Below are 22,156 nucleotides of genomic sequence, written 5' to 3'. Positions count from 1 at the left end.
AGCAACAAGATCTCTCCTCCAGGAGCAGCCATCAGAAAGACTCTGTTACCATAGCAACACAGTGGCAAGGCCTCACCCCCAGTACAAACCAGAAGGGAAGTCAACCTTCTAGAGAAAGCAAAGGCAAAGGAGTTAGGATTACAACCACAATTACAACCACAAGCCCTGAAGCCCAGTGAAAATTGGCAGTAAGACCAGAACCCCAACACAAAAAACTTGGGACAATGCAGGACCAGAGCCTAACTCTCACATAAAAACACCAAGTCACAAAAAAGGGGTGGGGGGCGCAGAAAAAATAAGCAAAAAAAAAAACTTGCCTATAGAAAGTTATTAGGGCAACAAGGAGAATCAAGGCATAAACTTAGAAGAGGACAATAGTGTCAAAATGGCTGCATATGAAGCCTCAAAGAAAAATGTGATTTTGTCTCAAGCTTAAAAAGAATTGTAAAAAGGACAGGAATAATAGAAGGGGGAAAGGGGAAACTGATAAAAGGGAGGGTAGATTAGGGAAAGCAGTGATCAGAAGTAAAATACTTGTGAGGAGGGAAAGGATGAGGGTAAAAGAGAGAGGGGGAATAAAGAAGGGGAAAATAGCTTGGAGGGAAAAAAACACTGTTATAACTATAAATGTGAATGGGATGAACTCACCCATAAAATGGAAGCAGATACTACAATGGATTAAAAACAAGAATCTTACAGTGTGTTGTTTACAAGAAACACATTTGAAGCAGCGAGACACAGGGTAAAGGGAGAAGGCTGGAGCAGAAATTTTTATGCTTCAGCTGAAGCAAAGAAAGCAGGGGTTGCGATCAAGATTTCAGACAAAGCAAAAGCAAAAATAGATCCAATTAAAAGAGATGAAGAAGGAAACTATATCTTGCTGAAAGGTACCATAGACAATGAAGTCATATCAGTACTAAACATATATGCACCAAATGGTATAGCACCTAAATTTTTGAAGACGTTGCATGAGTTATAGGAGGAAATAGACAATAAAACTATACTAGTGGAGGACCTCAACTTTCCCCTTTCAGGACTAGATAAACCTAACCAAAAAATAAACAAGAAAGAAGTTAAGGAGATGAATAAAATTCTGGCATAGTTAGATATGATAGACTTCTGGAGAAAATTGAATGAGAATAGAAAAAATATATCCCTTTTTCTCAGCAGTACATGGCAAAATTGACTATGTATTTGGACATAACCTCATAATCAAATACAGAAAAGCAGAAATAGTAAATGCATTCTTTTCAGATCATAATGCAATAAAAAATTACATTCAATACTGGACAGTGGAAGGAGAGATCAACAATTAATTGGAAATTAAATAATCTAATCCTAAAATAATAAGTGGATTAAAGGAACAAGTCATAGAAACTTTTGATAATTTCAATAAAGAAAATGACAATAATGAGACAACATACCAAAATGTATGGGATGCCCCAAAGCTATAATTAGGGGGAAATTTATATCTCTAATTGCTTACATCAATAAAACAGAGAAAAAGCAGATCAGTGAATTGGGCATGCCCCTAAAAAAGGAAAAAAAAAACTATAAAAAGAACAAATTAAAACTCCCCAGTTAAATACCAAATTGGAAATCTTGAAAATTAGAGGAGAGATTAATAAAATTGAAAGTAGGAAAATCATTGAACTAATAAATAAAACTAGAAGCTGGTTTGTGGGGAAAAAATAGGTAAACCATCGGTTAATTTAATTAATTAATTAATTTGTTTATTTTTTGGTGAGGCAATTGGCATTAAGTGACTTGCCCAGTCACACAGCTAATGAGTGTTATGTGTCTGAGGCCGGATTTGAACTCAGGTCCTCCTAACTCCAAGGCCAGTGCACTATCCACTGCGCCACCTAGCTGCCCCTGTTAATATTATTTTAAAAAGTAAAGAATAGCACCAAATTACTAGTATCAAAAATGAAAGGGATGAATTTGCCACCAGTGGAGAAGAAATTAAGACAGTTGTTAGGAGCTGTTTTGCCCAACTATATGCCAATAAATTTGACAATCTAAATGAAATGGATGAATGTCTACAAAAATGTAAATTACCCAGATTAACAGAAGAAATGAAATACTTAAGCCAATCTTAGAAAAAGAAACTGAACAAGCCATCAGTGAACTCTCTAAGAAAAATCTCTAGGACAAGGTAGATTCACAAGCAAATTCTATCAAACCTTTAAAGAATAGTTAATCCCAATACTATATGAATTTTTTGGAAAATTAGGTTTAGAGGTTCTACCAAATTCATTTTATGACACAAATATCTTGCTGATATATAAACCAGGAAGAGCCAAAACATAGAAAGAAAATTATAGACTGATTTCTTTAGTAAATGTTGATGCAAAAATGTTAAATAAAATACTAGCAAAAGTGATTACAGTAATATATCACAAGGATCATACACTGTCACCTCATGGGATTTATAAAGGAATGCAGGGCTGGTTCAATATTAGGAAAACTATCAGCATTATTGACCCCATCAATACAAAACTAACACAAATCATGATTATCTCACTAGATGCAGAAAAAGCCTTTGACAAAATACAACACTCATTCCTATTAAAAACAGAAGAATACATAGTAATAAATGGAGCTTACCTTAAAATGATAAGTAATATTCATCTAAAACCATCAGAAGGCATTATATGTAATGGGGATAAGGTAGAAGTCTTCTCATTACAGACAGGGGTGAAGCAGGGATGCCCATAGTCCTCTCTATTATTTAATATTGTGCTAAAACTGTTAGCTATAGCAATAAGAGAAGAAAAAGAACTGACAGGAATTAGAATAGGCAATCAAAAAACAAAGCCATTATTCTTTACAGATGATATGATGTTAGAAAATCCTAGAGAATTACCTGAAAAACTAGTTGAAATAATTAACAACTTTGGCAAAATTGCAGGATATAAAATAAACCTACATAAATCATCGGCATTTCTATAAATTACCAACAAAGTCCAGCAGCAAAAGATAAAGAAATTCCATTTAAAATGACTGTAGACAATACAAAATGCTTGGGAGTCCAACTGCCAATACAAACCCAGGAACTCTATGAACACAACTATAAAACACTTTTCATACAAATAAAGCTAGATCTAAACAACTGGAAAAATATCAATTCCTCATGTGTAGCCTGAGCTAATATAATAAAAATGAAAATTCTACCCAAATTAATTTACTTAATCAGTGCCATACCAGTCAAACTACCAAAAAAACTATTTTATAGAGCTAGAAAAAATAACAACAGAATTCATCTGGAAGAACAAAAGATCAAGAATATCAAGGGAATTTATGGGGAAAAAAAAGGCAAAGGAATGTGACCAAGCCATACCAGATTTAAAACTATATTATAAAAGCAGCAGTCATCAAAACTATTTGGTACTAGCTAAGAAATAGGATGGTAGATCAGTGGAATGGGTTAGGTACACAAGATACAGTAGTCAATGAGACTATGGTAATCTACTGTTTGATCAACCCAAAGACTCCAGCTTCTGGGATAAAATTCAATATTTGACGAAAACTACTGGGAAAAGTGGAAAATACTGTGGCAGGAACCAACATAGACCAACATCTCATGCTGTATACCAAGATAAGGTCAAAATGGGTGCATGCTTTATAGACATAGAGGGTGATACCATAAGCAAATTAGGAGAACAAGGAATAGTTTAATAGTGAAGAGAAAAGTTTATGCAAACGAGCTAGAGAACATTATGAAATGCAAAATGGATCATTTTGATTACATTAAATTAAAAATGTTTTGCACAAACAAAACCAATGCAACCAAGATTAGAAGGATAGTAGAAGGCTGGGAAACAACTTTTTCAGCCGGTGTTTCTCATAAACACCTCATTTCTCAAATCTATAGAGAACTGAGTCAAATTTGTAAGAATTAAAAAATCCTCCAATTGATATTGTTCAAAGGATATGAACAGGCAGTTTTCAGATGAAGAAATTAAAGCTATCTATAGTCATATGAAAAATGCTTTAAATCACTCTTGATTAAAGAAATGCCAATGAAAACAACTCTGAGGTACCACCTCACACCTATCAGATTGGCTAACATGACAAAAAAGGAAAATGATGAATGTTAGAGGGGATGTAGGGAAACTGGGACACTAATGCACTGTTGGTTGAGCTGTGAACTGATCCATTCGTTCTGAAGAGCAATTTGGAACTGTGCCCAAAGGGCTACAAAACTGTACATACCCTTTGATCCAGCAATATCAGTGCTAGATCTTTATCCCAAAGATATCCAAAAAATGGGGAAGTGATCTATTGTGCAAAAATATTTATAGGAGCTCTTTTTATGGTGGTAAAGAATTGGAAATTGAGGGGATATCCATCAATTGGGGAATGGCTAACAAAGCTGTGGTTTGTGATTGTAATGGAATATTATTGTGCTATAAGAAATGGCAAGCAGGATGATTTCAGAAAAACCTGGAAAGACTTACATGAACTGATGCATAATGAAATGAACAGAACCAGGAGAACATTGTACACAGTAACAGCGTTATTGTTCAATGAAGAGCTGTGACTGACTTAGCTATTCTCAGCAATGCAGTGATCAATCCCAAAGGACTAATGATAAAGCATATTTTCCGTCTCCCCAGAAAGAACTGATAGTGTTTGAATACAGACTGAAGCATTCTGTTTTTCACTTTCTTTTTTTCATTTTTTTTAACTTGAGTCTTTTTGTACAAAATTACTCATATGGAAATGTTTTACTAATTTCACATGTGTAACTTGTATCTGATTGCTTGCCATCTCAGGAAGGGAGAAGGGAAGGAAGGATAAAATTTTGAATTCAAAACTTTAAATAAAAATGTTACAGTGTGGAGTTGTTTTCTGTCTCCGTGGGTGCCTCTGTGCATTGATTTCTCTGAGAACCTGTGTTGTGTCACTCTGTGTGTGTGTGTGTGTGTGTGTGAGAGAGAGAGAAAGAGAGAGAGAGAGAGATAAAGTGAGACAAACAGAAGAAGACAGATGAGAGAAGAATTTGTTGCTATTATAAGTGATATCTTTTTCTTTTAATATGTGTTCCTTTGTGTGATTTTGGCTTTGATGTTCCTAGAAATCTTCCTTTTGGGGTTTCTTTTAGGAAGTGATGATGGATTCTGTTTCCAATTTGTTCTCTGATTGTAGCAGACCTAGGCAGTTTTCTTTTATGATTTCTTGGAATATAATGGCTAGACTCATTTGAAGTCATGACTTTCTCATAGTTCAATGATAAGTTACTTTGTTTTGATAAAAGATATCTTATGCTTTTTTCTTGTTTTTGAAGTTTTTTACTTTGTTTTACTATTTCTCGTCTCATGGATCATTAACTTTATTTGGTCCATTCTAATTTTCTGAAAGTTTGTTGCTTAGGCAAAATTTTTAAACTCTCGTTCCAAACTTTCTCCAGTTTTTTGTTCCATAATTCTCATTACTTTTCCAATGGTTTCTTTTTTTGCTCTTCTTTCATTTATAATAATCATTTTTAGCTTAAAAAAAAATCTTCATTTTTTCCCCAGGAATTCCCCAGTTGGAACTTGCATCCAGTCTTTGTTTTTCTTTGAGTCTTTACTTGTAGATGTTCTGTAGTTATTCTCTTCTGAGTCTGTGTTTGTGTCACCAAATGAGCTGGAGAAAGAAATGGCGTTGTCTTTGCTAAGAAAACCCCAAATGAGATCAGAAAGAGGCAGACATGACTGAAATGTGTGAACATCACCACCATGATCACTTTTTATTTTGGAATTCTTTTTTGTTTGATTGCTTGCTTGCTTATTTTTCCAGCCTTTCTTCCTGACTTTTGACTCTGTATTAAGGTCAGGGTCAGAGTAAGAACCACATAGTGCCTGCTTGCTTTGGACCTTGCTCCATTCTCAGTACACAATCAAGGGCCCATGAGCATTCCTAAAATGTAATACTAGGTCAGAGTATAGTAAGATGATCACTTTATTTACTGTCAAACCAATATTTCTATTAATTTATCCTAAGAATATGTTAATTTTTTTGGCTACCACATCATAGTTCTGATACATAGTGTATGAAAACCCTACAAAATTTTCATGTAAACTACTTTGTATCTTACCTCTTCTTGAGCTGTTGATTTTTTAACCCAATTGGAGTGCTTTATATTTGTTCGTATTTAATTTTATTATACTAGCTTTTGAGGCAACTAGGTGGTGCAGTGATTAGAGGAAGACCTAATTTCAATATCTGGGCAAGTCATTTTAACATCTCTCTGCCTCAATTTTCTCACCTATAAAATTGGGATATTAATAGCATCTACCTCATTTGGTTGTTTGAGGATCAAATGAAATATTTGTAAAGTACTTTGCACAGTGCCTGGCACAGACTCTTAGTAAATGCTTATTTCCTTTTCTTTTCCCTATTTAGCCCGCTCTTCTAGATTATCATGGCCATTTACAGATTCATTAAGTGAATTAATGACTTCATGCAAGATTTAAAAAGAAAAACCCTCAAAAAACAGGCCCAATAACAAAGAATTGTATGTAATTTTGCTACGTATCTCCCCAGAAGCCAGTATTGATGCATTAATACCTATACTCTTTTGGTCTGTTTGGTCATAGATCACAGATCCACCTAAGTGTAACATCATCCAATTCACATCTCTTTACCTTGTCTGCTGGGAAATCATGAGAGATATTGTCAAATACCTTGCTGAATTCCAGATATACTATGGGTTCAGCATTTCCTTTATCTATAAACAATCCCTCTCCCCAATACACTTACATACCTTGGATATTATGATGGACTATGATTATCAGTGTGGGTTATTCTTCACCTGTGCAAACTGAATCCCTTCCATGCCACCCTAGCATTGTATCATTCTGGTTTATTAAATTAATATTTCTAAAACATTATACTGTGATTCAGAGCAATATCTGTCATTACCACCCTCTTTTCTGATACATCACCATCAGTACTGTTGAAGTATTCTAAGGATCTTTTTGTATTTTCATCCAATTAATTGGTCACCGTGGACAAAAAACTTAATTGCTTGCTGTCCGACCTTCCTGTGAGGAACCTCGCCTCTCTATACTTAGTTACATCCTCAGAGAGTAGAAAAAAAAATCTGTCACTATTCCATCTTATAGAACCTACAAGAATTTATGTCGCATTAGTGTAACCTTCATTAATTTTAAGTTCCCTCTTCAATGTAATGGGGTATCAAGATTAGGACTTTTGGACATAGTCATGTATATTTGAGAATTTATATAGATATATCTGTATAGAGTTTTAGCACAATCTTTCTTTGAAGTAGGAACTTCCTCTAAAAACTCTGGGTGGATTAGGTGAATATTTGATGAAGTAAATGTGAAAGAATTGTGTGAGCACCTCACTAAATGAGAAACAGACACTTGATATTTACATGTGTTTTATTGTTTAAATTTCTACTTTTTAATGGTGTCATGGAAGCTAAAAATAGTAACATGTAGTGTTTGTCAGAGTAGGTGAGCCAGGCCCTGTGTTACCACAGAAAGTTGGATAGGAAGAACTAACTTTCCTTCAAAACTGCATACTTAAACTGTTTTCTCTGGTTTGGGAAATGGTCTCTACCACCTTAAATCAATATATCTTTAATGGTTTTACATTGTTGTTTCCTTGGTATTTTTTAAGGCAGCTAGGTGGTATATGAGTGGATAGAGCACTGGACCTGGAGTCAGTAAGATTTCAGTTCAAATCCAACCTCAGATACTTAATAGTTGTACGAGTCTAGGCAAGTCATTTAAAACTGTTTGCCTCCATTTCATCATCTGTAAAATAGGGTTTATAAATAGCACCTATCTCCCAGGATTGTTGTGAGGGTCAAATGAAATAGTGTTTTGTAATGTAAAGTATTTTACAATTGTTGTTGTCATTATATATAAATGTTGAAGTGAGGGAATTTATTTTTAAACCTATGCCTGTTTCTTATCATTATAAGACTGACATTATAGTTTTAATCATTTTTAGATTTCGCTATTACATTTTTTCCAGTAGATCAGAAGGGCTGCTGCTTTTCCTCATAGTTTGAAACTCAGGGAGGCAGCAGTGTGTTATGTATTTCTGGTCCACGGGCAGCAGTATAGTATAGTACAAAGACTACTTAACTTGGGTGTCTGACTCTACCACTTGAGTAAAATCCTCTAACAGCCGAGGACCAACCACTTACATTCCCTGACCTTCAGGTCATAGATAAAATACATAAAAATACTTGTTGTGCCTCAGAAGAACTGAGGTCTTTGTTGAGAATCAAATTATTTACATTTCAGATGTTACAACCTGCCTGGACTTAAAATAGAGTTCAGTAACTCAGGGTCCTCTCTGTGCAAGAGTAAAGTATACTGAAGTCCTTTTGGACATGTGTATACTTGTAGGCAGCTTACTAACACAGGAAACTAACATAAAATTTTAGAGTAGACATTGTACCTAAGAATAACACTGTATGTAGCTGAGGAGGTAAGTCAGTCAGTAAACTTTTTTAAAGGAACTGTGATGTGCCAGGCAGTGTGTTAAGCCCTGGGGATACTAAAAAAAAAAAAGCTCCCAGGCTAATGAGAGAAAAAACATGCAAACAGTTATGTACAAACAAGCTATGTATGGGACAAACTGGAAGTAATCAACAAGGGAAATCTCTAGCATTAAGGGAGACCAGGAAAGGTTTTCTGTTTTAGCTGTGATATGAAGTGAGGGAAATCAGAAGGCAGAGATGAGCAGGAAGAGCATTCTAGTCACAGCAGACAGACCGTAAAAATGCCCAGTAGTCAACCAGGCCCCATGTTGCCATTAGGAGTTGGATAGGAAGTATCAGCTTCCCAGCAGTACTGAAAAGCTGCCCTAATCATGTGCAGAATTGCTTTAAAAATACTAAAATACTATGCAAATGTAAAGTATTGTTATAATAGCAATCATTACAGGATATAGCCCATCCTAAACTCAGAACACAGAGGTATCTTCCCCAAAACCTGAAGTATTCTTAGAACTTGGACCAGAGGAGCCTTGGAATAACAGATAAAAGAGAAGTTAGTTTGGTTTGAATTTCCAGGAAGCACCTAAGAACTTGTATAGACCTAAAGAGTAACCTCTGAGGCAGTTAAGTGCCAGACCCGGTTCTCTAAGCCAGCCCTGACTGCAGTTTTGAGATAAACCTACAGCCTTCTAGGATGAGCTAAGAGCTCCTTAGGGTGTAGTAATGAGTAGAAATGATGAAGAACTGTGGCCAGGCTAGTCTATTCCTGTTGATATTTATACAGGCACACTTTGGTTGGAATACATGCCTGTAAGAAGCCAATGTCTAGCTGCAAGAAATTTTCTCTCTTTGCTATTGATTGAAGGGGAAAAAAGGAAGTCCCTGTTTAAATAAATCACATTTATTCATGTAGACCCTAATTTATACCACAGGTGTAAACACAAGAGTAATTCTCCTTTCTCTACTGCTCACAAACATAGCTATTGCTTAGTACCCGTTGCCACCCCCACACCCTAGCTTTGGTTCTTTTTTTCCCTTTCTCTTATTTCCAAAATTAGCCCTAAGCAGTGGGCTGGGGGATGTGACTTTGATCAGGTCATTTACTTCCAAATCACCCCCAGCCTTGGGCAATCTAATCAAAGAATTTATTCAAACCTGAGTAGAACACAATGGGCTTTCCCCACCTGGGTGGGGTCTGAACAGGATTTGAGAAGAAAGTTAATCCAGGGTCATTATCAGCAATGTCTTTCAGATGCTGGCTTGGCCTAGTAGAAAATAAGGTTTCAGAAAGGGATAAATGCTGTGTCTCCCCAATATTAACAATTAGTTACTTAATCATTTCTCAGAATTTGGGACCTTTGTTTACTGCCAGATGTGAAAAATATTTTATTGATATAGTAAGAGTTGACATTCACATAGTACTATAAAATTGTGAATTCACCTTCCCATAGAGACATTGTAGTACAGTATTACATTCAAAGATATTATGTGTTAAATGGGTTTTGTGGCCTGGCCTGGGAACTTAACCATCATGTATAACGTTCTTTCAGATGGGAGGATGGGTTCTGAGTTCCAAAGTACCGCAAAAAGAAACTTCTGGGACACTGTATCTGAGAATTGGCTATTGACTGCTCTGTATTTTTTCTAATTACTTTTATACTTAAACCTTGTATTTTTTTTTCTCATTTAGATTTCATTTCACTTCACTAGAAAATTTTGCTAATTAGAATAGGAATTTACTACTCAAAGAAATGGTTCATAGTTTGAGAATTACTCTGGACTGGGAAATTTGAGTGTTTACTTAAGTATGGTATAAGGCTTTCATACTATCACTTTTCTCTGATTAATACTTCTGAGATTGAAAAGAACAAAAAAAGGTTCTCATGAAGCAAGGTTGCATAAATCCATTTTTAACTAAAACAAGCATTCATTTATGCTAGAATTTTTCCATTCCCAAGTTTACATGCTTCCCCTTTATTGTCTTTTAGCACATCATCCAATTCTACTGATTTGAAGAAAGAACCTTCTGTTAGTCAAACTGTTTCTAGAGCTCAAGGAAGACATGGGTTGACAACAGTCCTTCAGCCAAAACTCCTATCTCAACATCCACTTCAGAAACAGGAAACCAATACAGACCAAACTCAGGATGTACAGAAACACACAGTCAATGGTGTGATTGGAGCACAAAAACAGATGGAATGTGAAGACAATAAATTCCCTGATGTTAGCCCTGATGCTAACATCCAAACTTTGGAATCTGCCATCTATAATAGCTTGGCAAATGGAGAAAAGGACAGAACAGTTACCAGTTCCTCTTTACCCACAACAGATATCCGCAGAGGAAGTACTCTAAATAGTTGTCACAGGACTTCAAGTAGTAACCCTTTGCTTTTGTTGGGAAAAGAACACATTGAAATGAAAGCCACTCTGGAAGAGGAAAAAGATGAAGAAAGCCCACTTGAACTTGAGAAGCAGAATCAATCCATAGAAACCAAGGTAATTAGCATTGTAGACATGGGGAATATTCTACTAAAGAATCATTTCAACATTCCTTTTAAAAAGTTTTATTTCGGTGTATCCTATAGAATTGTGATTACCATATTCACTAATGAATATTGATCAAAGTCAGACTGCCAATGGATGCCTAACATATGTCAAGAGAGGTTACAATTCTCTGCTTATAAAGTTGACCCTGGTAGTATCTACTTTGATTCCAAGGGCCAGAACATTGAGATAGGCAGTGCTGCCTGAAAGCTATACACAATGGACAAGAAGAAAATGTTGTTGATTTGATAGTGTTGTTTTGCACTGTCTGTGCAATAAGGTGGTAAGCACTTAGGATTTAGATGGTTTCTTCCCTCAAAAAATTTATAATCCATTCTGGGGAGATAGCATAAATATCACTTGCAAAGTTATGTTACTCAAAAAATTTAATTATGAAAACATTTAAGGGACCCAATAGATAAACTGTGGTAGATAAACTGTGGCTCCTATCAGGCCTGTAACATCTTTGTCTTAATGTTCTAATCAATATTAGTCTACTCATGTCCAATTCCAGTGCCTCCTTCTACCATCAAAGTAATCCATATGGGTTCTTGAGGATTGGGCTAGAAGAATACAAGATGTATTAAAACTCAGAGTTTGTGTACAAACTGAAAAGGCTTTGTGTGTGGCCTTCATAATGAATTATACTTCTGCCATTTGAGGAACAAGATAGCTAAGTTCAGGAAGAGTTATTACTCGGTTGGCCACAGGATTTTTAGTAATTAATGAGCTTAGTCTACTAAGACATAGAAGGATTTCAGTAAAGGCATACCTTGGAGATATTGCAAGTTCAGTTCCAGACCACTGCAATAAAACGAATGTCACAATAAAATGAGTCACATAAATTTTTTGGTTTCCCAGTGTACATAAAAGTTATGTTTACGCTATGTTGTAATCTATTAAGTGTTCAGTAGTATTATGTCTAAAAAATGTACATAGCTTAATGGAAAATACTTTATTGCTAAAAAATACTAGCCATCATCTAAGCCTTCCGTGAATCATAATCTTTTTGCTATTGGAGGGTCTTGCCTTGATGTTGATGGCTGCTGACTAATCAAGGTGGCGGTTGCTGAAGGTTGTGATGGCTGTGGCAATTTCTTAAAATAAGACAACAGTGAAGTTTGCTGCATTTATTATCTCTTCCTTTCACCTGAACGCTTAAGAGGCCATCATATGGTTATTAATTGGCCTGATTTCAGTATTGTTTTGTCTCAGGGAATAGAGAGGCCCAAGGAGAGTGAGAGAAAAGGGAGAATGGTCAGTGGGTAGAACAGTCAGAGCACACACTACATTTACAGTCAAGTTCACCGTCTTATATGATGGTGTCCCAAAACAATTACAATAGTAATATCAAAGAGCACTGATCACAGATTACCATATGGATATAATAATAATGAAAGTTTGAAATATTGTGAGAATTACCAAAATGTGACACAAAGACATGAAGTGAGCATATGCTGTTGGAAAAATGGCACTGATTGACTTGCTTAGTACAAGGATTTGCCATAAACCTTCAATATGAAAACAAAACACAGCAATGTAGTATCTGTGAAGTGCAATAAAGCAAAGGGCAACAAAATGAGGTATGCCTGTATTTGTCAATGAAAATACATACACTGATGAAATCACAAATCCTTGAAATATTCTCATGGATGTGTGTCCAACCTTTGAATGTATAAAAAAATCTTAGGATTGTAAGAAACCTAAGGGGCAATGTGATATAGTGGAAAGAGTGCTGTATTTGGAATAAGAGGAACTGAGATCTAATCCAGCCTCTGCTTTTAACTACCTGCATGGTCTTATACAAGTCATTTAACCTTGCTGGGACCCAGTCTCTTCAACTATGAAGTGAGGGGGTTAGATTAGAATTTCAGTTATGAATATAGGAAAAAAGTGTTATTCTGAAAAGGCTTCACCGTACTGTCAGAGGGATCCAGGACACAAAATAGTTAGACTATTTCTGGACTAAACAGCTAATAAAAGTCCCTTCCAGCTCTATATGATTCTATGACTTTAGAGGTGATCTAGTTGATATCTTTACAAATGAAAGAACAGCCCTGGAGGAGTTAAGTAACTTACTCACGTTTGGATAGAACTTTAGATAATAAAGAGAAAATTAGAAGCATACTCACCTAAATTCATTATTAATTCTTTTATACCACACTGCTCAGGATCAAATAGCTGTCCCGTAACTTAAATGCATTTTAGCTGTAGGTGCCAAATTTCTTAATGGCATGTAAACTCAAAAGTTTTAAGTTGGATTATAAGAGGTTGTAAAGCCTCACCAAGCTCTATGAAGAACAAGGATCTGATAGGTTAGCACTTGTTGCCTAGAAGTTACTTTTAAGTCTCACAATTCTTGATAGTTTTGTCTCTTCTCAGATGTTATGTTGGATCAATTTTTTAAAAAATGTATTTGACAATTTCACAAAAATTTATTGAGCATCTACTGCAGGGCACCCCAGGAATTACAAAAGTTTTCTGCTCTCAATGAGTGTTAAAATGTATTATGAGGGGTAAGACAGATACCTTAGGAGCAGTATAAACAAAGTACTATGGGAATCCAGACAAGAGAGAGATATCATTTGGCTGAGATCAGAAAAACTTTCATGAAGATGATTTTTGAGATTGGTCTTAAAAGATATATAGGATTTTGACAGGCAGAAAAGAAAAAAAAAAAGAAAAAAAAGAAAAGGAAGTAACCCACTTTGCCTAGAACATAAGATTTTTATAATAATAATTTAAATAGTATTTAAAAGTTTGCAAAGTACTTTTCCTCACAACTGTGTAAGGAATAAAGTGTAACTGTTATTCCTGTGGTTCAGAGAAATTAAGCAGCTTGCCTAAGGCCCCATAAATAAGTGACAAAACTAGGACTGGAACCCAAGTTTTTCTTATTTCAGCTCTAGTGCTCTTATTTCTACTTCATGCCACCATTTTCCTTCTAAAGGATTGTATTATTTAGAGTTGGAAAAGCCCAGGAAAATGCAGTGACACTTCCTCAAGATCACATAGGTCATAAGCAGAAGAGACAAAACTTGAACCCCGTTTCCCTATTTATCTAGTAGCTTTTCATTATAGCACGTCAGATGGGAAATAGAGGTTGGGGCTAGATTGCGCAGAGCCTTGAATTAAAAACTGAGGATTTTGAATTTTATATTTTGCTTATATAATTGTGTTATTTTATGGTGTAGATGCTGTTTTCCAGATGTCAAAATATCACCATCTTGGCTTATCTTGATGAAGCCAACTTACTTTTTATGTGTCTGCAGTAGAATTGTGAGATTTTGGGAACCTTTGACAGTTTCCTAAGTTGTCTGATGATTTTGGAAGTAAAGACAGAGACGTTACCCCTCGTCCGCTTTAGTACTAGAGCCAAATTAGAATCAGATGTTTATATACATCTTTTATTACCCTTCAATGTACCAGCATTGGTATTTGGACACAAGTGAAACCTATATAGCCGTGTAAAGTTTCCGGAGCACTTGATGCATGTTATCTTAATTTAATCTTCACTACAACCCTGTGAGGAAAGCACTAAAGCTATTATTATCCCCCTCCCATATTTTAAAAACTGGGCCTGTGATTTTATCCTTACCTACTAAGGAAACATCCTTTACTAGTTCATTTTAGCACCTGCTCAGTAACTTAAGTCTGGGACTGTAATAGCCTGGGACCCTGAAAGATTAAGTGTCTTGCTCAAGGTCACACAGCCATTTTACTTCAGGGTGGACTAGAACCCAGGACTTCTTGACCCTGAGATCCACCAAACCATACTGCCTTTGTATTTTGCAGGCGGGGTTCCAAAGATCAAGAGACTTTCAGCATGTTGCGTAGCTATTAACTATTAGAAATATAATTTGAACATACGTCTTCTTCACTCCAAGTCCGGCATGATGTATGATGCCATGATTTCTTTTGAGAGGAAATCAGTAACTCTGCCTATTAGGTTTACCCACTTGGCTATAGCTCCTAAATAGCAGCTCAGTAAATTGCTAAGGTGTTGCTATTGGTCATGTACAGAATCCAGAGCAACTGAGAAATCACAGAGAATTGCTTATACAGTTTACTTCCTCTTCCTCCTCTTCCTTCTCATCCATGTTGTTGTCATCTCCATCTTAAAATCCTTTTTGTTTCTTTATGGCTTTTGGAAAAACAATGTTCTAATAACCCATATTAACTCATTTAACCACATTAACCCATATTATTGGAAAACTGTTCATTTGGTCTGTGAAAAATATACGTCCTTTCTTGGATTAATGGTGCACTATAATTGCAGTGTTGCTTGGTATAATTTATTGAAGGACATTATAAAAAGAAGAGCAGAATCTCTTTTGTCTAGGATTTTACTCATTAAAGATAATCCTCCATTGTATGAGAGTTAGGAATGAGTAAATGAATATCATGAAGAAGATTTTGCAATTTTATAACTGTTATATAATTCTAAGTTACACATCTTTTTTTTAATTATTTAATTTTCATTGAGTAAAAACCTACCTTCTCCCCTTCTCTGCAAACTGAAAAAGAAAGAAAAATAAAACTCTGGTGACAGATACCTACAATCAAGCAAAACATGTTCCTAAACTAACCACATTCAAAAATATGTATCAGTCTGCACTTGGAGTCCGTCTACCTCTTTGTCAGGAGATAGGTTGCATGAGTCTTTGAATCATGTTTAGGCATTAAATTGATCAGAGTTCTTAAGTATTTCAAAATTCTTGTCTTTATAATTATATTGTTATTTAATAAAATTGTTTTCCTGGTTCTGTTCTTGACAAAGTCAAAAACAAACAAAAGACAAAATAGACTACCAAATTTACATTTTTCTTCTGGATGTTCTTTGGTATTAACTTTTATTCTGATTTATGCAAGAAAACCTAAATGGGTAAAGTTTTAAATAAGGAAATGTGTGGGTGAAAGTGAGTCACCCTTGTTAAAATGAAAAGCATTAAAGAAGAGGACCTAGCAAAGTAAATTTTACATTTTGATCTAGCAGTGAATTTTAGTTTATTTTCTACTTAGATTGTTGTGAACCTGGGAGGAAGCGCCTGGACTAGGATTTGTCCCTTCATTTGCTCTGTTAATAGAGTGTTAAAGGAAAATATTATTAAAACCATAAGCCCCTTACATATTAAAGGACTATTATTAGGATCGTATTAAGTGGCATTATAATGATGGTTGCTTTATAATTTAGGAGTTTATAATTATCAAGATAACTTTGATTACTTAGTAATTTTTTTTTTACTTTTGTAAAATCTTGATATTTTTTATAGTTTTATTTCTATTTGTTTGCAAGAAATATAGTTAATTTTATATATTAAAGAAACCAAATGTGGAAGAAAAATGTTATATACTTTTTTCATTTTAGGGCACTGGGATTAAGTAGGTATTGGAGAACAAATAGTATGTGTAGGAATGTAGACATGAGTTTCTACAGAATAGCTATTGATTGAGAAGATAATATAACTCCTTTATAAGCAAACATTAGCTTTTCACTGTAAACAGCATGAACAAAAAGGAGTAATACACAGTGGTCACACCTTTAAAAAGATTTCGTAGTTCTGAAATGCAGCAGTAGCTATTTATTAGATATACAGACATATATACATATATGACTTTATACTATATAGCTCACATTTATGTATTTCAGTACTTTAGTGGAAACCATGACCCTCTACCAGTACAGATCATAACAAATCCACATCTCAGTCTCTCAATTCCTGTTCATATCTTTCTTTAATGTTAATAGAGATTCTTTCAGTGTTTCTTGGATATCAGTACAACACTTGAGCTAGTGTTACCTCTCATCCTCATTTCATGGCCAACACTCCTCTTCTGCCCATATTTGTCCTGGCAAGTTTTTTTTCCCAACACTTCTCGTCCATCATTTGTAATGTGCTACAACCTATTGATATCCACTATACATGCAATTTTGTTTCTTTTGAGATTAGGGTGTTTCATGGCATATGTGGTTCAGTAGTATCACAGAGAGAGCATTGGGCTTTTGCAGAAGCAGCAGTTTTGAATGATTGAAATTATCATGCAGTTTCCAAAAGGCAGTGCATTTGGAAGAACTATATAGTACTTTACAACTCATAAAGTACTTTCTTTACAACAACCCAGTGAGGTAGGTAGTACCTTAATAATGCAATTCTATTGTTAGTTAACTGATGTATCATGAGATCAGGACTATAGAGTTGCAGTAGGTTGCAATGGAAAAATCCTTGGATAAGTCAGTTAACTCCATATTGCATATGAGAAAATGGAAGTTAAAAAAAGCAAATTGGGGGCAGTGGATAGAGCACCGGCCCTGAAGTCAGAAGGACCTGAGTTCAAATGTGGCCTCAGACCAAACATTTATGTGACCCTGGGCAAGTCACTTAACCCCAATTGCCTAAAAAAAAAAAAAGTAGATTGACATTACCAAAATCAAACTGGTAATAAATTGGCAAAACCAAAATTTAAACCAGGTCTCCTAACTCCAACTCCAATAATCTCTCTAATACAGCTTTCTCCTGTGCTATATGTTCCATTATCTCTCATAGTTCCTAGAGTGCTTCTCAGTCTGTAGCCAGGCTATTAAAATTATTTTAGAGAAATGAGAAAAAAAAAAAAGAAATACATCCTACTGGACTTCTGAGACAGAAATGTTGGAAGATACTCGATAAGCACCTCACGTAAATACAGTCAGCATTCATAATTCATAATAAAGAAGAATAAGGGCCCTGGTAATCCAAAATTGCATATTATCTTTCCCAGATAATAAAGATAGCTCATATTTAAGGTTTGCGAAGAGCTTTACATAAGTTACCTCATTTGATCATCACAACAATGCTCCTAAAGATTCTCTGAAGACAGAGAAGCTAGTTAGCTTTCAAATAATGATATAATAGAACCACAAAAGTTATCACCAGTAAGCATCAGAGGAATAAAAGAAAAATAGTAGTAGTAGTCACTAATTCCTTGACCAGGGATACTGAGGTCAACCTGGTGACACTAGAGAGGTCTCATTTTCTCAGGCAGCATATTTTCAGGAAAATAGTGTGGACTTTCTTACAAACTTTCTGTCTGCCCTTCTCCAAGTAAGCAGATCTTTCTTTTCAACGAAAAACAAATAATATCCATACCTTTCATATTTTGTTTAAAGCATGAACCCTCACTACTTATTTCTCTTTTATTTAATACCAATTTCTTATTAAACATAAAGTTTAATAGTAGTGAGTTTTAGTAGTGGTGGTGCTATAACAGCAAGTAAAATCTTCTTTCTTCCCTGCCTTTCTTTACCCATGTCATGAATAAGTGATTTAAAAAGAAAGTAAGTAATGAAATGCCATGGAATTCTGTGATTTTTGTGATAAGTATGTATATATGACATTGCACTATGAAACAATATCTAAATATGGAAAGTAAGGTTCAATCTTATTCTGAATGTAGACATTTGGACAAATTTCCAGAGGACATGAAGATTCCAAATATTATTTCTTCATGCCATTCTGAAATGATGACATTTGAATATATCACCCCTCACCTTCTTCTAGCTCCTTTATTCCCAAATGCGCTAGGATTTTTCTTGTTCCTTTAAGATGGTGTCTTCTGATGTCCCTTTTTTCTAATACAATGAGAAGAAATGAGGTGAGCCATGAATGAATGAGCACTTATTGAAATGTATTTTTATTATTACTATTATTACATGCTTAACCTATTTCCTTAAAAAAATTAATAATCATGGCCAACCAAGGTTTTTGCAAAAAAAGAAAAAACTAATACATGTGTAGTGCTTTATACCTTTTCAAAATATTTCTGCATACATCATCCTATTTTTAATTTGAGAATTAAGGTCTTTCTCCTCTAAAAATTAACAATGTTTTTAAATATTTACATTGAGAATAACCTCAGTTCAAGTTATACTTCTAACAACATAGACAACTTTCTAATCCAGGAGTTTAATTAACTGAGTTGGGGGAGGTCCATGAGTTTTAAAAATTTTGATAAATACATTTCACATAATTAGTTTCCTTTGAATTCTTATATATTGTATTGTATATATTTAGAAATATATTTAGAAATTCTTAGAAGGGGTACATAGTGCCAGAGTTCATGACACAAAAAACGGTTAAGAACCTCCTGCCTAAGACTAAAAAAGTTGTGTTATGGGCATACAAAGTTTTTATACAGATTGTTCACTATGTAAATAAAATCACAAGTTTAGACAAAAAAAGTCCGTCGCATACTTCCCTTAAGAGCCACTGCTTCTCATTGGGAGTGGGTAGGAGCAACATCTACATGTATGGCCATGAAGGCAGCTAAAGCAGGTACTTTGAAGCACTTAACAGCATGGCCAGGCATTGAAGATGTCAAGGTCATTCACTGCATTGTAGGCCATTGCCAGTCATCTTGACTTTTGTCCTGTCAATAGACTTTGATGGCTCTGGAAGAGAGTGAGGGTGATGACCTTGTGCAACTTTATTTTACGTGATTCACAAACAAGTCAAGACATCACCTGTAATGTCATTGGTCCTCTTGGAAAACAAAGGACAACCAAGGACAACACACATAGGAGAATTTTGGAGGGACACTGAAGCAGTATGGAAAGAGGGGGAAGAGTAGATTGATATGCCATTTCCAGGAACAGTAGCAGAGTTGATTTGGTCATAGTTCTAAAACTGTCTTAAGTGCTTCTTTCTGGAGAGAATTGAGATAAAGGGAGATGGATGGAAGAGCCCATTTTGAAATTTAGTTTGCAGGAAATGTGCGTTGGACATCCTAGATCAGAAATAATATTTCTTCTATGAATTTAGCTATTGAATTATTTGGGGGGGGCGGTGCCTCTTTTCAAATCATTAATATTTTTAAAAAATATTATAACCACCCAGACATGAATACAGTGAATATAAATAACAATATAAGAAGAAATAGACAAAAATATGTTAATAGGGAAAGAGGAAACATAATTGTGAGAGAATCAAGAAGAAGAAGGTGATCAGCAGTATCAAAGTAAAGGTCAACAAGAATTAAGATTGAAAAAAAGCCACCGGATATGGCAATTAAGAGATCATTGGACAGAGCAGTTTCAGTACAATGATGAAGTCAGTCGCTTAATTGTAGGGCATTAGGAAGTAAGTGAGAGGAGAGGAAGTGGAAGCACCTGTATTTTAGCCGAAAATGGAAGAAGAGATCTAGAACAATAGGTAGCGGGAATGGAAGAATGAAGTGAGGTGTTTTTTTTTTGTTTGTTTGTTTATTTGGTTTTTTTAGGATAGCAGGCTACATGCATATGTTTATAGGCAGTAAGGAAGGAGCCAGTTGACAGGAAGAGTCTGAATATAAGTGAAAGATTTGGGATAACAGAGAGGACAATATTTTGGAGGAGATGGGATGAAATGGGATCATTTGTGCAAGTAATGAGGGGGTTTGCCTTGATAAGGAATAGGGTTACCTTTTTATCAGAGACAGGTGTGATGGAGGACAATAGTGGCATAAGGCATATGAGTGATATGAGATGGAGAAGATAGAGCTCATGACAAATGGCCTCAATTTTTCAGTAAACTATGAGGCAAAGTTCTCAAGATGGTAGAAAGAGAGGAAACCATAGGAGATCTAAAAAAATTTAGAACTGTTATAGAAAGTAGCATAGTGAGTTAATAAGAGACATGTAGAAGGTGTAGCATCAGTGAGGGCCCATTTGAGGTTTTGTGATATAAATTTGTAGCAGACCCATTCACAGTAGTTGCATGATTTTCTCTACCTTTGTTCAGCTGCACATGCGGACCAGAGGCAGTGGATTGTAGGACCAATCCATGGCTGAGGTTTTGTAGCACTCCACTGGCAAAATGACAAGGACTCGAAAGAAAAGGACAATGTAGAGTTAAATTGGGTCAATATGGGTAGAAGGGAGAGTGGCAAGTACAAGCGTGATGGTCTGGGAAAAGTAAGGGGTTGAAGGATTGGAGGTCATGGTGTGCAGGATGAGTAGGGTTTGATAAGGCAAAGACAGAGCAAGATGTGGAAAGCTGGCAGATTATGGTTAGATAAGGGGTTTTAGAATTCTTGAACATGGAAATGGTACATTTTTGGGTTATGGCAAGATCAAGGGAATCTTTATGTGTGGCTGAGGTGAGGTAGAAAGAATACGAAGTGAGTAGGCTGAGGAACTGAGTGGTTAGGATGTTTGAGGGAGAGTCCCCTTTATGAGAGGAGTTGAGGAAGAGAGAAAAATTGTGAGCCAGATACTGAACTCATTGACTTTTGTACAAAGTATATGGTCAAAAAAACTGTGAGTATACGCATTGCAGTTTTTATCTACGTTTTGTAGACAAGCAAACTGAAGCTCTGAGAGTTAAGTATGTAATAACAGTAATAATAAACTAATTTCATCCTTAGTTATTAGTAATAAACATCTCTAGAACATTTAAAACAATTTACAGTAAAAAGAAATAATAATCAAATACTTTAGAATTAATTTACCTAAAAATACATGTGACATGTATATAAGACAACAATTAAATTATAATTCCTGAAATAAAAGGAAACCTAAAAAACAGAAGGACTATTCATTATTCATGGATGGAATAAATCAACACAGCAAAAATGGCAAACTTCCAAAATTAGTTCACATATTTAGCAGAAAACCAGTTAAAATATCAAGGGATTTCTATAAAAATTGGATAATATAATAATTAATTTTATATGAAAAAACAAATGGTCAAAAATATCAAGGATTATTATTTGGCAGGAGCCTGTAGGATGGGAAAGTTGAAGATCGTCTTTTATTCCCAGTCTTTAAAATGTTATAAATCAACATCAAAACTATCAGGTACTAGAGAATAAAAAGGTCTAAGAAACAGATATATCTGTCAGCAAACAAAATGCCTAAAAAATATTTGTGTTTGATAAACCTATAGAAAATTAAGACTGGAGAAATTATTCATTCTTTTTTATTTTAATTTTTTAATTTAAGATAAATGCTAAAACTTAAATACGTAATAAGGAAAGGAAAAGAAACATTACAAACTTAAATATAAAGTAAGAAAAGACCAAAAAAGTCATGTGCACAGTAGAACATAGAGGATTCAAAATAAAAAACAATAACTTTTCATTTCAAGAAAGCCTATATATTAAATACTGTGCATTATTTTGAAGGCT

The 22,156-nt window shown here is 35.0% G+C and overlaps 1 protein-coding gene across 1 annotated transcript in view; it reads left to right on the top strand.

Moving 5' to 3' along the window:
• Window positions 1-22,156, top strand: part of FGD4 (FYVE, RhoGEF and PH domain containing 4) — a 249,356-nt gene that overhangs the window by 160,382 nt on the left and 66,818 nt on the right. The window contains exon 4 of the mRNA XM_027844267.1: window positions 10,459-10,966. Coding sequence (XP_027700068.1) covers window positions 10,459-10,966 — 508 coding nt within the window. The remainder of the gene's footprint in view (window positions 1-10,458; window positions 10,967-22,156) is intronic.

This window comes from Vombatus ursinus, unplaced genomic scaffold (assembly GCF_900497805.2).
Source record: "Vombatus ursinus unplaced genomic scaffold, bare-nosed wombat genome assembly UNPS02014941.1, whole genome shotgun sequence".
In the NCBI taxonomy this organism is placed as follows: Eukaryota; Metazoa; Chordata; class Mammalia; order Diprotodontia; family Vombatidae; genus Vombatus; species Vombatus ursinus.
This window is presented reverse-complemented; position numbering and strand designations above follow the sequence as displayed.